The sequence below is a fragment of the Petaurus breviceps genome, unplaced genomic scaffold, assembly GCF_028583685.1.
Source record: "Petaurus breviceps papuanus isolate PSGF00001 unplaced genomic scaffold, PetGlider_PUasm1.0 90591, whole genome shotgun sequence".
Classification (NCBI taxonomy): domain Eukaryota; kingdom Metazoa; phylum Chordata; class Mammalia; order Diprotodontia; family Petauridae; genus Petaurus; species Petaurus breviceps.
Genome location: NW_027187280.1, coordinates 6,214,315 through 6,228,636, shown reverse-complemented (window position 1 = coordinate 6,228,636; position 14,322 = coordinate 6,214,315). Strand labels below are relative to the sequence as shown.

Here is a 14,322-nt window from a genome sequence, read left to right as displayed (position 1 = left end):
TTTTGTTCTTATCTGCCTTCCCTTCTGGGATACCTAGATTGCTTCAAAGCCATGTTCAAACACTTCTTTTAGGAGGTCCTTCTCCTTAGATGTTAGTACCTTGCCCCCAATCACCTTGTGTTTATTTTATATTATACTTATGTGTAGACATGTTTCCTCCAATAGAATGTGTGCTCCTTGAAAGCTAGAGCTGATCATGATCAGTTCTTGTCTTCGTATCCCCAAGTACTTGTTGATTAAGTTATATGCTATCCATGTATTTCATGTGTTTATTTCGATTTCTCCAACTAGACTTTAAGCTCCCACCATAAGAATTTTTCCCATTTCTGTGATCCTTTGAGAATAGACTTTGGGTACCGAGTGCAAGTAAATATGAGTTGTATTAAGTGTCAATTTCATATCATTAATGGAAAAAGTTCAAGAATCACTTCCCAGGGTTAGTATGGTATGCTTTGGAAATTCTGTGATACAAAAGACAACTTTTTGCCATGAATTGTTGTATTCTCTGAAAAAGAAAATTATTTTGGAGCATTAGAAATGCAGATATTGACTGAGATCAGTGCTTTGTGAGGTTTCCTAATTAGTGTAGCTTTTGTAAGGCAGTCTGGAAAAGTGACCTGCTTTTAGTTTTACACACTTTTGTATCATGGAAACTCTGGAAAGGCTCTGGGGAAGTGTTAGCTTATTTCTGCTAGTTCTTAATCTGCTTCTTTCTTGTTACTGTGTTTACCTATTGAAATAGGTGAAATTTGTTGAATCTGGTGTAGCCAGATTCTTAGAACCTAAAATTTTTTTCTATAGGGTATTACATTCCCATTGTCAATCCAATGCAAATGAAACTGCTTTCTGTTCCTCCCCTCATGTGAAAGACGCTTGGTACCTTTGATGGGTGATTGAAAACTCACCTCAGTCCTCTTATCCAGCTAGTCCTTTCCCATCCAGCCGACCATTTACAGAAACATTGGGCCCATCCAAAGTATGCATCCTGCCATCTTTCCTACTGTCACTTGTGTAAATACCACCTTCACTCCTCCCTTCCCCCATATAAACACATCTTCCACAGCTTGTTCTTTTTTGGGAGTAATAATAAAATCAGTACTGTCACTGGTATTGGAAGAAGCTTAAAAATTATTACCTAGATGACTCACACAAAATCTCTGTGATTTTCTAAACCAAAACTAACTTCTTTGGCAAATACTCAACTTGTATTCCTCTATTAGAACAGAAAGAAGTTCCTTGAGGGCAGAACTGTCTCACTTCAGTATATTCTGTGCTTAGCACAGTTTGTGTCACTTAATAAATGTTTGACTGATCTTTGATCTAGAACAGTCTTTGCTCCTTATTTTGCTACCACCACCACCATCCCAGGTTATGCAGCATTTTGCTGTTTCTCTTACTTCCCCACAGACTCCGTTTTTCCATCTCCTGTAGGATAGAGACAAAAAGAAACTGCATGTTTCTCCCTCAAATTTTGGGCTTACAAAGCAAAACATAAACAAAGGAAAAAACATAAACAAAAATTCTCAGTCTCTAAGGGAATGTGTACAAAGATCAAAGTGGAACACTGCATTCAGAAAGTATAATTTTGGAGGCCAACAGAGTGCAGTATCTCCCTGCATGAGACCTCATATGAGAGAGATGTTGTATCCAGGTTTTCATCATGGAATTTTAAAATAGAGAAGTTTTTAGCAGAATTCCATGTTTTTTCTATTACAAATAATCCCATAACTTCTTTTGAGTGGAACTGGAAAATCTTAAATTTTCTTCATTCTTGAGGTGACCATACTTATTATATTCTTTTTCATATTGGCCCTAGAGTATTTGTGGCATTGTAGCCATCACTAGAAGAAGTTTTTAAGGTAAAGAGGCAAAAAGCAAAAACTTGTATTCCTGTTTTTGAGTCAATGTTCAAGTTGTCTTGCTCTAAATTGCCACCTGGCTACCAAATCACTTCCCCTTTTGAGGTCTTAGTTTCTTCATCTTTAAGATGAAGCAATTGGACTAGATGAACTCCAGCATTCCTTCCAGCTCTAATTGTGTGGTCCTCCTATCCTAGGGATTTGCCATGAGGTACATAGAGGTTATAAATGACTTGCCCTGGATGAGATGTGGAATTTGAATCCTAGTCTTCCTGTTTCCAAAGCCAGGACTTTATCTAATGGAATATCACACTGCCTCTAGGATATGAGGACAATCTGGTTGTGACATCTGGAACCCCATGGATTTCTAGATATCTTTGCATGTTACTCAAAAAATATTTTATGCACATTTTAACAATTCAAAATCAAATTAAATACTTCTTGAATGTAGAGATTAAACTGAATTAATTTTAGTTCTATCCCTCAAGACTTTTAACTATATCCTATAAATTATTCTTAATCTTCAATCCTATTAGAAGATTCCTCAGTCTTTCCTAAAATGGTTCATGTAAGTCTCTTCCTACCTTGGGAGTTATCTCTGTATGTGTTTCCCCAGTTCTCTGCCATTTACTCTCTAACCAAAGTGCTAGAAAATACAGCCAGAAAAAAATGCCAGACAGCAAAATAGTCAATGGATTGATAAGAAATACTTTTTGATACCTGGGGCTGCCATAGGGAAGCCATGAATGGAGTGACCTAGTCCAGTTACATATCTTTCTTCACATTTCACCTGAGAAATCTCATCTGTTCTCATGACACAGGCATTCCAAATCTGCATCTATATTGTTGACCCACTCACTTATTTGCTTTCTCTCCTAAATTTCAGCTGTCTGTAATATAACCTCATATAGTAGAGAGATGGAATTTGAATCTCTAGATCCGAGTTTTAGTGTTGGCATTTCTACTGACATTGAGAAAATTCCTTCTCTCACTAGGCCCCAATTTTCTTGTTATAAAATAAAGGGAATGGACTAGATTATTCCCCTGAAATCCTGTTCACTCTAAAATTCTATGATTTTAAGATTCTGTCATGTTTCCATTTGTATATGCTTGTCATTTCAGATTCATCTCTGTCTTCTCTCACAGTCTGATCACCTTCCCAGCTTTTTTCTTTTTCCCCCTCTCATTACCACCATTCTTCTAACCATGTAGAAATTTTGGAAGCATCTTTGGTTTTATATGGGATCCCCCATCCACCATGTATGAAGTAGGTGTTCAGTAATTATTTGTTGTTTTGATTGGTTTTTCAGAATTCTCTTACTTTTGTCTTCAACTTCCTTTGAAATATCTTGAATCCCTGTTTTCCTTTTGCTGCTGCTTTAAGTCAGGTTTTTTGTCTTATTTGTGGACTATTGTAATCTTTGTCTCCAGTCTATTTTTCTACCATCCATTCACCCTGCATAGTGCTACTAGATTCAGTTTTGAGAAGTAGAATCCCTATTGCCTGTATCATAAAGCAGAAGATCTCAGCTTACTATTAATAGCCAATAGTATTTGAAGCTTTACATAGTATTTTTCATACATTATCTCTTTTGAACTTCATGATGACCCTGTAAGATAGGTGGGCACTGTAGGTATTTTGTTTTTTCTTTTGGTCTGGATTCTTGATTTCATGTAAGAAATTTCCAGAGTAGAAGCTCATCTCTCCAAGGATACTTGGCAACTCTCTGGAAGCTTTTATTCTTAGAGTTGTCTGGAGCTCTAAATGACAGCTAATGTGTGTCAGAGGCAGCACTTAAACCCAGGTCTTTCTGATTACAAAGCTGATCCTCTATTCACTATGCCATGTTATTCTTTCTGCAAGTATTATCTCTTTTACAGATAAAGAAACTGAGGCTTAGAGAAATTAAATAAAAAGTTTGACCCTGGTTGTACAACTGTTATGTCACACAACTGCCATAGACAACTCTTATGCCATATTTGAATCCAGGTCTAGCTGCAATTCTGTATCCTCTGTTCCCTTCCAGATTATATAGTGCTTTCAAAGTCCTCTATTATCTGACCCTAAAAATGTTTTGTTTTTTTTTTTTAAGCAATCAGGGTTAAGTACGGTAACTTGCTCAAGGTTACACAGCCAGTTATTTCTGGGGGTGGTGCTGAGTATCTGGGCCCAGATTCTACTACCCCACCCCAGGACTTTCCAATCATTCAATCAATTACAAAGTCCCTGTTCTAAATACTTCTCCACCCCTAGGCTATACCTTAATTAAGTCCACCACAAAGCCCCTCTTCTCAAATGGAGATTAGTTTCCAAACATAAGTAAAATACATTCATTTGCTCAACCATAGAACACAAAAAGGTCAAAAGTTCCCCACCCCTGGATCACAATTGAATCTACCCCAGAGTTACATCAAGTTTAAACACAGCACTTAATACCCAAATGGAGGTCTTTTCTTCATCTTGACACGAGGCAAGTTCTCAGCAATCTTAGTTCCTGGGGAGACAAGGCTTAGCAAGGCCATAAGATACATTGCCAATCCCTTCATGAATTTATCCTCTGTCTGTAGAACAGTCCTAGAACCCCTGAACACATTAGCAAAGCCCTCTCCCAGGATTTCTGTAAACATACAACAAGAAAATCCTTCTTCAGGGCTTCTGAACCAACAGAAAGGCTCCCAGACCCCTGCAACAACAGCACTGTCCTTCACCAGTGGACAGTATTCACTCTGTCTGCAGGACAGTCTCCAGACCCCTGCAACAACAGCACTGTCCCTCACCAGTGGACAGTATTCACTCTCTGTCTGCAGGACAGTCTCAGGGCTTCTTAGCGAACAGCCAGGTTCCAGGACTTCTTCAACAAAAGGACTGTCTTTCACCAGTGGACAAATCTGGCAAAACAACATCAAAACAGACAGACAAAGTACCAGCAAAACAGCCATGTCTCCTCAGTCCTTGGCAGCTCAGGGGGCAGGTCTCAAAAGTCCAGGGCAATTCTCTCAGTCTCTCTGCCTCCACGAGGTGCTGCTTCCAAAAAGTACTCCTGCCTCTCTCTTGTCTCTCCAAATCTACGTCACCAGCTCCTCCCAGTTCAGGACTCTCTTTTCACATCAACAAGTCCATCCCACAGGTGGGATTAACAAGCTCTGGGTTTTAACACAATCAGTTTGAAAACCAAGCCAATACAGGGGAATCTTTAATTGCCATTACTATCACACTCCACCCCTCCAGGATCCTTGGCCTTACAATCTCAATCTAAATGGCCATGGATCCTGGAACGAATAGAGGCACTATGCTTTGTACTCCTTGCCGACTACCACACCTGGCCACCCCCTAAAAACGTTTTTAATATTGTTTTTCACAAGACTTCTGTTTTCCAAGAAAGATGCCGTCCTCAGTATTGTCATGCTCTACCTTCCTCATTCTTCTACACTATCCCAGAGTCTTCATTCTCACCATCTCCTTTTTAAATTCTGCCTGGTCTTCAAGGTGTAACTCAGGTACCCACCTTCTACACAAAGGCATTCTTGACTACTACACTCACAAACATGTCTCTTGCCTTAAGATTTCCATAGTACTTTCAGTACCACATCTGGGACACTTTGCCATATATTGTGTTATGGTTAACCTGTACCTCATTTCCCTAATGAAAATGTAAACTATCTTCTACATGGTCTAAAACAGGACCTTTGGACTTACTGGTACAAGTATCTGTTGAATTCATTTGCTGATTTTGAATTTAAGCCATTAGAATTAGAAATAGTTTTAATGCATCTAATATTGTCTGGGTTTACATTTGGAATTGTTGTTTTCCTTACCTTCATCTGTTTACCTGCAGACCACTCAAACCTATTCCTCCTCAGGTCATTTCTGTTGTTCCTTTTAAGGAAGTTTTGGTACTCTCTTGAGTAAGTTGTTCTGTGTATAGGTATTTCTTTTAGTTAGATTTTCAATTAAATGTCTGTCTTTTGTCAGTGAACCTGTCATAGCATTTTCACTGTCAGTTTTAAGAGTTGTAAATGATTAGTCATTAGCCACTCTGTCCAATTCATACTTCTTCTAATGTGCCTGATCAAAGATCATCCAACCTCTGCTTGAAGACCTACAGCTAGGCCCACTTTACTTTTAGCAAGTTTTTCCTTTCCATGTAGCTTACATTTACCTCTTACATTTGTTGCCAAGCAGATGTTGATTTGCCATTGGTGGAGTTTCCTCACTGGGAGTTTTGTACATCAGTGAAATCATAGTTCTAAGCCAGCAAAAAAGGTCATTGTATACATTGTCTCTTGGTTCCGTCTTCTTGTGTATCTGTTCAGATTGCTTGGCATTTCTCTGAATTCCATATATATATATATATATATGTATATATATATATATGTATATATATATTTCTCTCTAAGGTGCCATAGTATTCATCACATTCACATCACATAATTTGCCAAGATGTTCACAAGTCCTGGACATATACTTTGTTTCCAGCTTTTTGCTACTATAAAAAGCATTACTGTGAATATTATGATCATTATAAGACTTTTCTTTCTGTCATTGACTCCATCAGGATATATATTCAATAGTGGAATTGCTAGCTAAAAGGTATGGTTAAATGACTTTTTCCAGCACAGTTATACCAGTTAGTTCAGAGCTTTGCTAAATCATTTTAACTTCTAGCCCTTCTAGTGTGATTTCTAACCCTTATCATTTGTTCCAGTTTGGTAACTATGAGGTTCTGCCAGAATGTTGTTTTAATTTGTATTTCTGCATTCTGCTAAGCCCTAGACCTAGAGGAGCTTCCATCTTATAAGGGAATCAGTATACATGCATGTAAACAGATATAGGACACATCCTCAGTAGATACAATGTAATTTCAGGTAAGGAGATATTAGTGCTCGTGGAGAATTTGGTGCTTGATAAGCTTCAGAGGAAGCTAGGGGAAAGAGGTAGAGGAGAGAAGTATGTATATTCATTCCATACTTATATAAAAGCATAGGAGAAAAGAATGAATATCCTGTATAAGGGACAGGAAGAAGTTCAATTGAACTAGGTTGTAGAGTATGTGAAGGGGGGTAATATGTTAATAAGTCTGTAAAGTAGGGTGGAATGGAGAAGTGAAGAACTTTAAATGCCAGAGTACTTTATATTTGATCCTAGAGGCAGTAGGGAGTCACTGAAACTTCTTAAGGTGTGACATGGTCACACTTGCACTTCAGAAATATAATTTTGGCAATTTGGGAGGGTGAAGAAGGAGAGTATAGGAGGCTAGAGGCAGGTAGACCAGTTAGGAGGCCCTTACATTAGTATAGATAAGAATCACTAAGGGTTTGAACCAGGATGGTGGCTATGTGAATGGAGGAAAGACAGATGGGAGAAAAGTTGTGGAGGCAGAATTAAGACTTTGAAAATTGGTTGGATATGGGGGCAGGAGGAGGGGTAAGGAGAGTGAAGAGTCAAAAAAGACACAGAGATTGTGGAAATGAGTGACTGATGGTTAGTAGCCTTGATAGAAATTGGAAAGTTAGAAAAGATTGATTTTTGAGGCAAAAAACTGATGAGTTCTGTTTTGTATATGATCCATGTAATTTTCCATATGGTTAGTATTTTGGGATCCTTCTTTAAAAAACTGTTCGGTTTATTCATGTTAATTTGCATCTAAGCCCTTGCTAGTGTTTTGTCTAATTTTTTTTGATCCAGTACCAGATAGTTTTGATAACTACTGCTCTGTGATATGAGTTCGTTTTCATTTTCTATTCTTTTTCTTGAATTTAAAAATTTTTGTTCTTCCAAGTGAATTTTGTAATTGTTTTGTCTAGTTCTATATAGTAACCATTGGTAGTTTGGTATAACATGAATTTAATTTAGGTAGTAGCATCATTTTTAGTAATATTTAGTAGCATTATTATGGTGCAACCAGGCAGGTCACAAACGTTGAATTTGTCTCCAATTATTTAGACCTTTATTTATAGAATAGCCGTTTTGTAGTTGTGTGTGTGTGTGTGTTTAAGTATGTAAACCAGAATGTGTTTTTGGTGGGTTAACAACCATATATTTCATGGATTTCAATCATTTTGAGTGGAGTTTCTTTTTTCTAATAGTTCCTCCTAGATTTTTTTTTTTTTTAGTAATGTGTAAAATGCTGGTGGTTTTTTGTTTATTTGGTATTTTGCTCCACTACTGAAGTAGTTCCTCATCTATTTCTTTGCTAATTCTCTGGTGTTTATTGCATAAACCCATCCTATGTAATCAGCTTTCTACTTGGAATATGGTTTCTTCCTGGAGAAGATTGTAAATTCATTTGTAGGATTTTGCTACTCGATTCATTCCCCAACCCCCTTCCCTGGCCAATCAGCTAACATGTGTACACACACACACACACACACACACACACACACACATACAGATGCACAAACTCTCTCTTTTTCTCTCAATGGCTGGCATATGCAAAATTGGATTCACATAGCTCTCCACATCTTCTAATCACCTATAAGTTTTATATACCTGTCTTTATCCTAAACTAAATTATAAGCTCCTTAAAGTTATTTTGTCTTTCTATTTCTCTCTCCACCCCCATTCCAATCCCTTTTACTACATACATGTACAGGAAATAGATATTGAATTGAGCACAGAGAAGGGAAAGAAAAAACAAAGAAAAAAATGAAGCTTTTTATCTTGATATTATTCTTCCTAACTAGTTTCAAGAATACTCAATCTCGTTCATACTAAAGATTGACTCATTCTCAGCTCTTTCTACTTTTGCTCCCTTCCCAAATTAGTTTTCTTTCCTTCCAGTCCCCAAACTTATTGATTCATAGCATCCTTAGAGCCTTAACCAAAAAAGATGATTTTCCTTGATGCTTCTGTCTCGCCTAGTTACCGTACTTTCCCGTATCTATACTCTCCTTCACTGCTAAGCTTATTAGGGAAAAGTTTATTTTTACCAAATGTCTGTACTTCCTCACTGTCCTTTCAACTTCTTGCAGGAAAAATCCAGCTTTTCATATTCAGCCCCCAGAGCTGTTGTGGGGATCATAGGGGATAATATTTGTAATGTGCCTAGCATTCTGCCCAGCACATAGTAGGCACTTAATAAATGCTTCTTCTTTACCCCTTATTTAAGTCACTTCCAGACAGATTTTCCTGAACACCTTCCTTTTATCTACTTTCGGAATAATCTTTTATCTGCAAAGATTTGGTCTGTACTTGTCTGCCTAAAGATCTGCAATGGTTTCCTGTTACCTACTGAATGAAAAGGTAAGACTTTTTCCGGGCACTTGAAGCCCTCTACCCTTCTTTCCAGCTTTATTCCATATCACTCCTCTCCCTAACCTTTCTGCTCTAGCCAAATCAGAAGACTCTCTGTCTAGTCATCCTCTGTACTCTCACACACTGTTTGCCTTAAATACACTGCTCCCTATGCCTCCACTATTCTCCCTCTCTCTTTTGTCCTTTGGAATTCCTTCCCAACCTTCAAATACTTCCTCTAATTCCCCTACTTTATAAGGATCTTTGATCTGGGGTTTCACATAGCACTTTGCTATGTAGTTTTCTAGTGCACCTATGATGTAATATTGAATATTACAGTTATCTTTGTTTATGTTTTGTTCACCTAGGCTAGAAGCTCAGTGAGAACAGTGGAACTGTTTTACCTAAACTTTGTAGCTACCCCAGAGCCTAGCACAGTATGGTGCACACAGTGCTTCTTAACAGGGGTTAACAGAATTGAATGTAAAAGGAAGGGTATCTGATTTGGGAGTGGGCTATTACTTGTTACCAGTAGAGACCTATTGGTGAAACACACCATGAGGCTTTGTGTTCAATAATAACCGGAAAACTTCTCTTAGAACATATTGTATGTAGCAGTTTTGTTTTAATGCATTATATTACTTCTGTGGCTGGATCTTAGTATTAAATGACTCAGTATGTCCTTAAAACTTATCTTGTCATTCTTTTTGTCTTCTGTCTTGCCTTTTTATATGCTGCCTTCCATCTTCCTCAGTAGGTAAATGTTCATCAGCTCAGCAGCATAGAAAGCAAGAAAGTTTATTCTGCATTTGGTCTTTTACATATTTTACCTTTATGTAAATGTTTCTCTTATTGTATATGTTATTTCTTTCCATATAATGTGGAAGCTTCTCCAGGATAAGGAGTATGTCTTAGACCTTAATATGTACTTTTATCTTTTATATCAGAGACATTCAATAAATGTTTGTTCATGCTAAAGAGACAGTATACCCTCATAGATGATAGAAACCAGCAAATGAGAGAGGAATACATTCATCAAATATAATTTACAACTCTCTGTGATTTAGGTGTGGCGGGGGGGATGTGTCCATCTTATATGATGGGGGGGGGGGAGGGGAGTGGGTTGAGGGGGTGGAGTATTTATCACATGGAAAAGTAACAAATAATTGGATTGTAACTCAGAAACTGGAAGAAACCTTAGAGGTCATGTAGGCCATCCACCTCCAGTTTTACAGACGAGGAAATTGAGGCCCAAAGAGATGGTTACTTGACCAAGTTTGCTCAAGTAGTTATGATAAGAGGTGGAATTTGAACTCAGGTCCTCTGAATATAGAACTAGTGTTTTTTTCACTGTGCCATAAAGGACTGAATTATTTTGTTTCTGAATTTGTGTTAAGGCCATCCCTTGAATTCCCATTAGCATTTTGTGCCTTTCATGTGATACTTTGAAATTTTATCTTGCCTTATAGTGACTTTGTGGAAATGCCGTATCTTCTTTGTTAGATTACAGTTTCCATGAGGGCAGGACTTGGATTGCCTTACCTTATTATTTCCATCAATAGACATTACATATATGTAGTAAGATTTAATATATAATCTTGAATGTTCACTTAACACTTATGGTTTTAAACTTTTTCTGGGAAGATAAAATTTAAGACTGATAAAAATACACCATAAAATAATCCCTCATAATATTTTCTTTGTGATACAGTCAGGTCTGAGAAAAATATTTTTATTTTTTAAATTAACAATATGTTTTGAGTTTCAGCTTGAGTTGTTTGTTTTGTTTTACAGAAACAAGATTTTCCTCCCCCCAATTGATGATAATGAAAATACAGAAGAAAGATAAACAGGTTGGTGACTATATCTCCTTTGAATTACTGTCTAAAATATTTAGGTGCATATTAATGGAAATCAGTGCTGGCAGTATTGTACTCATTTTAAAATTTCTGAACTTGTCTGCTTTCTTGGTTCCCCCTGTCTACATAGTGACTTAAAACTTAGCTCCATGGATTAGAGAGTCTGTCACTGGTTTTTTTTCTCTTTTATTCAGTACAGCCTTGGAGGGGTAGAAAGATAATAATAACTGAATATACTGTGAATTATAACACAAAGCAAAAGGAGTGGAGGGAAGAATTTTTTTAATTTTACTTATTTGACTGAAATATCATTGCTTTTTATGTGTAAGATGTACCTTATTTATTGTGATTACTAATAGTGAAGCAGCTTGACAAATGGATAAATTTGGCCTTAAAACCCTTATGACCTGGGTTCATATCTTGCCACTGACCCACACTTGTCTGAATGACCCTAGACAAGCCCCTTTACCTCCCTATGCTCTAGGCAAAGGTATGCTGCTAAATGTTTAATGACCAGTATGCCTGACACGCTTTTAAGTTTGATTTGTTTATTATTGACAAAACATAATCAACAAAACAGTGAATCAAGCTTTAATTTGTAGTTTACCTGTTTCTCAGGTGTCAGTGTTCACATTGAAAATTTTATAGTTTGAGTTACCTGGGCATACTCCTTCCTGTGGGCAACACTCTAAGACTAAGTTGTGGAAAATGCCAACCTGTGTGGTCAAGTGAGTTTCCTTATGAGAAAGAAATCACAGATTCTACCCCTGTTCTCCTATTATTGTTCATTGTTTTTATATTTGGTTTTTGTTTTACAATTTTAAATGATTGGAATGGACAGGGATTAAGAGATGAGCATTTGGTATTTAGTATTTGGTATTAAATTGTTGAGCTTCTTTGTTCAAAATATTATGGTGGGAGTGAGTTGCTAACATTTTGGTGGCTGTTTTCTGCAGGAGATGAGTTGGTTATAGGATTTGGTCATTGTAGTTGTTGGCCATGACTAGGATCTTTGTGCCTGACTGGTATCTTCTAACTGTGGTCAAAAGAAAACTGGACCTCTGATTTTTGGTTGGGTATATAGAATGGAAGCACCCTGGCCCTGTTTTTGAAATCTTAGTTAGCCTGTTGAAATCTGCCGGTCACTCTTTTAAAAAAAGATACATTTTTGTGGTTATCTTTTATTTTTACATTGCCTAAATTTCCTTCTTCATTTTTCCCTACCTCCCCTCTGAGGTCTGTCACATATAACAGAGAAGATTTCTTTCTTTTTTTTTTTTTAAGAAAAAAGGAAGAAAAGAAATTAGTAAAACTGATGAATGTATCCAAAAAGTCTGAAAATATATGCAATTCCTTGCCCCTGAAACTCCTATCTTTGCAAAGGAGGGAGAGGTGGTATTTTCTCATGCCTCTTCTTTGGGGCTCTTCTTAGTCTTTGAAAGCTTACATTAGTTTTTAATATTTTGTAGTGGTTGTGATTCCGTTTGCCTTGTTGTAGTCATTCTATATATTATTTTCTTTGGTCTGCTTACTTCATTGTGTATCAGTTCATATAAATCTGTCCATGATTTTCTGTGTACATATTTCATATACTTTTTTATAGCACAGTAATATTCCATTACATTTACATATCACAGTTTATTTACTATTTCCTAATCAAAGGACCTCTACTTTGTTTCTGGTTCTTTGTTACCACAAAAAAATGGGGCTATAAAATAGTTTGGTGTATATGGAACTTTTTTCTCCAACTATTTGGAGTATATGCTTAGTAGTAGAAAGTCTGGGTCAAAAGGTATAGATATTTTAGTAAATTTATTTGCATAATCCCAAATTGCTTTAAAAAATGGTTGTACTAATTCATAGCAGAGCCAGGCTGGGAACTTCATAGGACTAGACAATACACCATACTCAGTGTCAGTCTGAGCCACTGTGTAGTGAGTTGGGAATGTAGCCACCCTGTTTCTCCTTAAGAGGAAAAACTAAAATGACCAATCAGTGGAACTATTTGACCTGTTTGTTGCCAATATTAACAAAAAGAGTAATGATTGAATAAATCAGTGTACTTTATTTTCAACTCTCATCTAGTGGTTAAAGTTGAGTATTGGTTACTCTCAAAAGAGAAGAGAAAAAAAATGAGTTCTTTATTATAGGCAGAGTCCTGATAATCCAGGCAAAATCATAGGAACAAATCATTTTCATGTTGAAAGAAACATTTGTGCTTGAGTCATCAGTGAAAACCTCACAGAAATGTGTGTATAAATTTTGTAAGTTTTTTTTAAGGATTGTTAATTCCACCACCCTTTATTTAGTCTCAAATTTTTAAAATTCTGGTAAAAGCAGTAATAATAATTTGTCATTGAACTGCTAGCCAGAAGAAAGGGAAACAATTACATTTGGCCTGATTTTAGCTATAAGCAATAATTTATATAAGTAATAGTCTAGAATCTCAGACCTAATTGTAAATTAGAATAGTCTAAGAAGTAAGATTCCTTACTTCTCTTGGCTTGATTGTGAGGTAATTAATGTAAAGAAACCTCCCAGATACATAAATATTTCTTTGGAAGTGAAATGTTTTAGAAGGATGGCTTGAGAATATTGTTAGCCAGTGATATTAGGACTAGAACCAAGAGTCAGTGAGACCTAGGTTCAATACCAGCTCTGTTACAAATTGGATGTGACACCCTGGGCAAGTCACTTCACCTTTCAGTCCTCTGGGCAATTCTTTAAAAGTAAGTTGCACATTAAGCTGCAGATTTCCATTAACAGGAGTTTTTTAACTCCCTTTCTGAACAGTAATGAAATCATAGGTCTGGATCCCCCAAAATCTGTTAGTTTACTCTGTGTTACCATGGGCTTAATGTATCCTTTATGACCCCTTCTTTAATCTACCACAAAACCCAGGGTTTCTAGATTTGTTTTTCTTTTCCACTACTGCTGCTTCTAACTGTTAGACACAGTAGGAGAATTTTATTGTCCAGACCTGTGGTTTCACTGGTGTAATGAATGCACAAAAAGGAAACTCTTTTTGCCAATGACAGCTTAGCAGTTGTTTGCAAATCAATTAGCAAATGTTTATTAAATGCCTATTCTCCAGGCACTGTGATATTAGTACAAATATTGAAACAATCCCTACTCACGAGGAGCTTATTCTAGTGGGAGAGATATGTACACATACAACATAGATAGTTACTAAATACAAATATATACAAAATACTTATTAAATACAGGATAGTTAGAGAGGGAAGGCACAGTCAATTGGGATGATCAGGAAAGAATTCATATGTATATATATATATAGAGAGAGAGAGAGAGATACTCAAGTTTGTGTGTGTGTGTGTGTGTGTGTGTGTGTGTGTGTGTGTGTGTGTGT

General features: G+C 36.7%; 1 protein-coding gene across 3 annotated transcripts in view; it reads left to right on the top strand.

Moving 5' to 3' along the window:
* The window catches only part of CHD6 (chromodomain helicase DNA binding protein 6), a 199,037-nt gene that overhangs the window by 43,669 nt on the left and 141,046 nt on the right, over positions 1 to 14,322 (top strand). For all 3 annotated transcript variants that reach the window (XM_069063587.1, XM_069063586.1, XM_069063588.1), the window contains exon 2: positions 10,888 to 10,946. In XM_069063587.1, coding sequence (XP_068919688.1) covers positions 10,914 to 10,946 — 33 coding nt within the window. In that variant the 5' untranslated portion in view covers positions 10,888 to 10,913. The remainder of the gene's footprint in view (positions 1 to 10,887; positions 10,947 to 14,322) is intronic.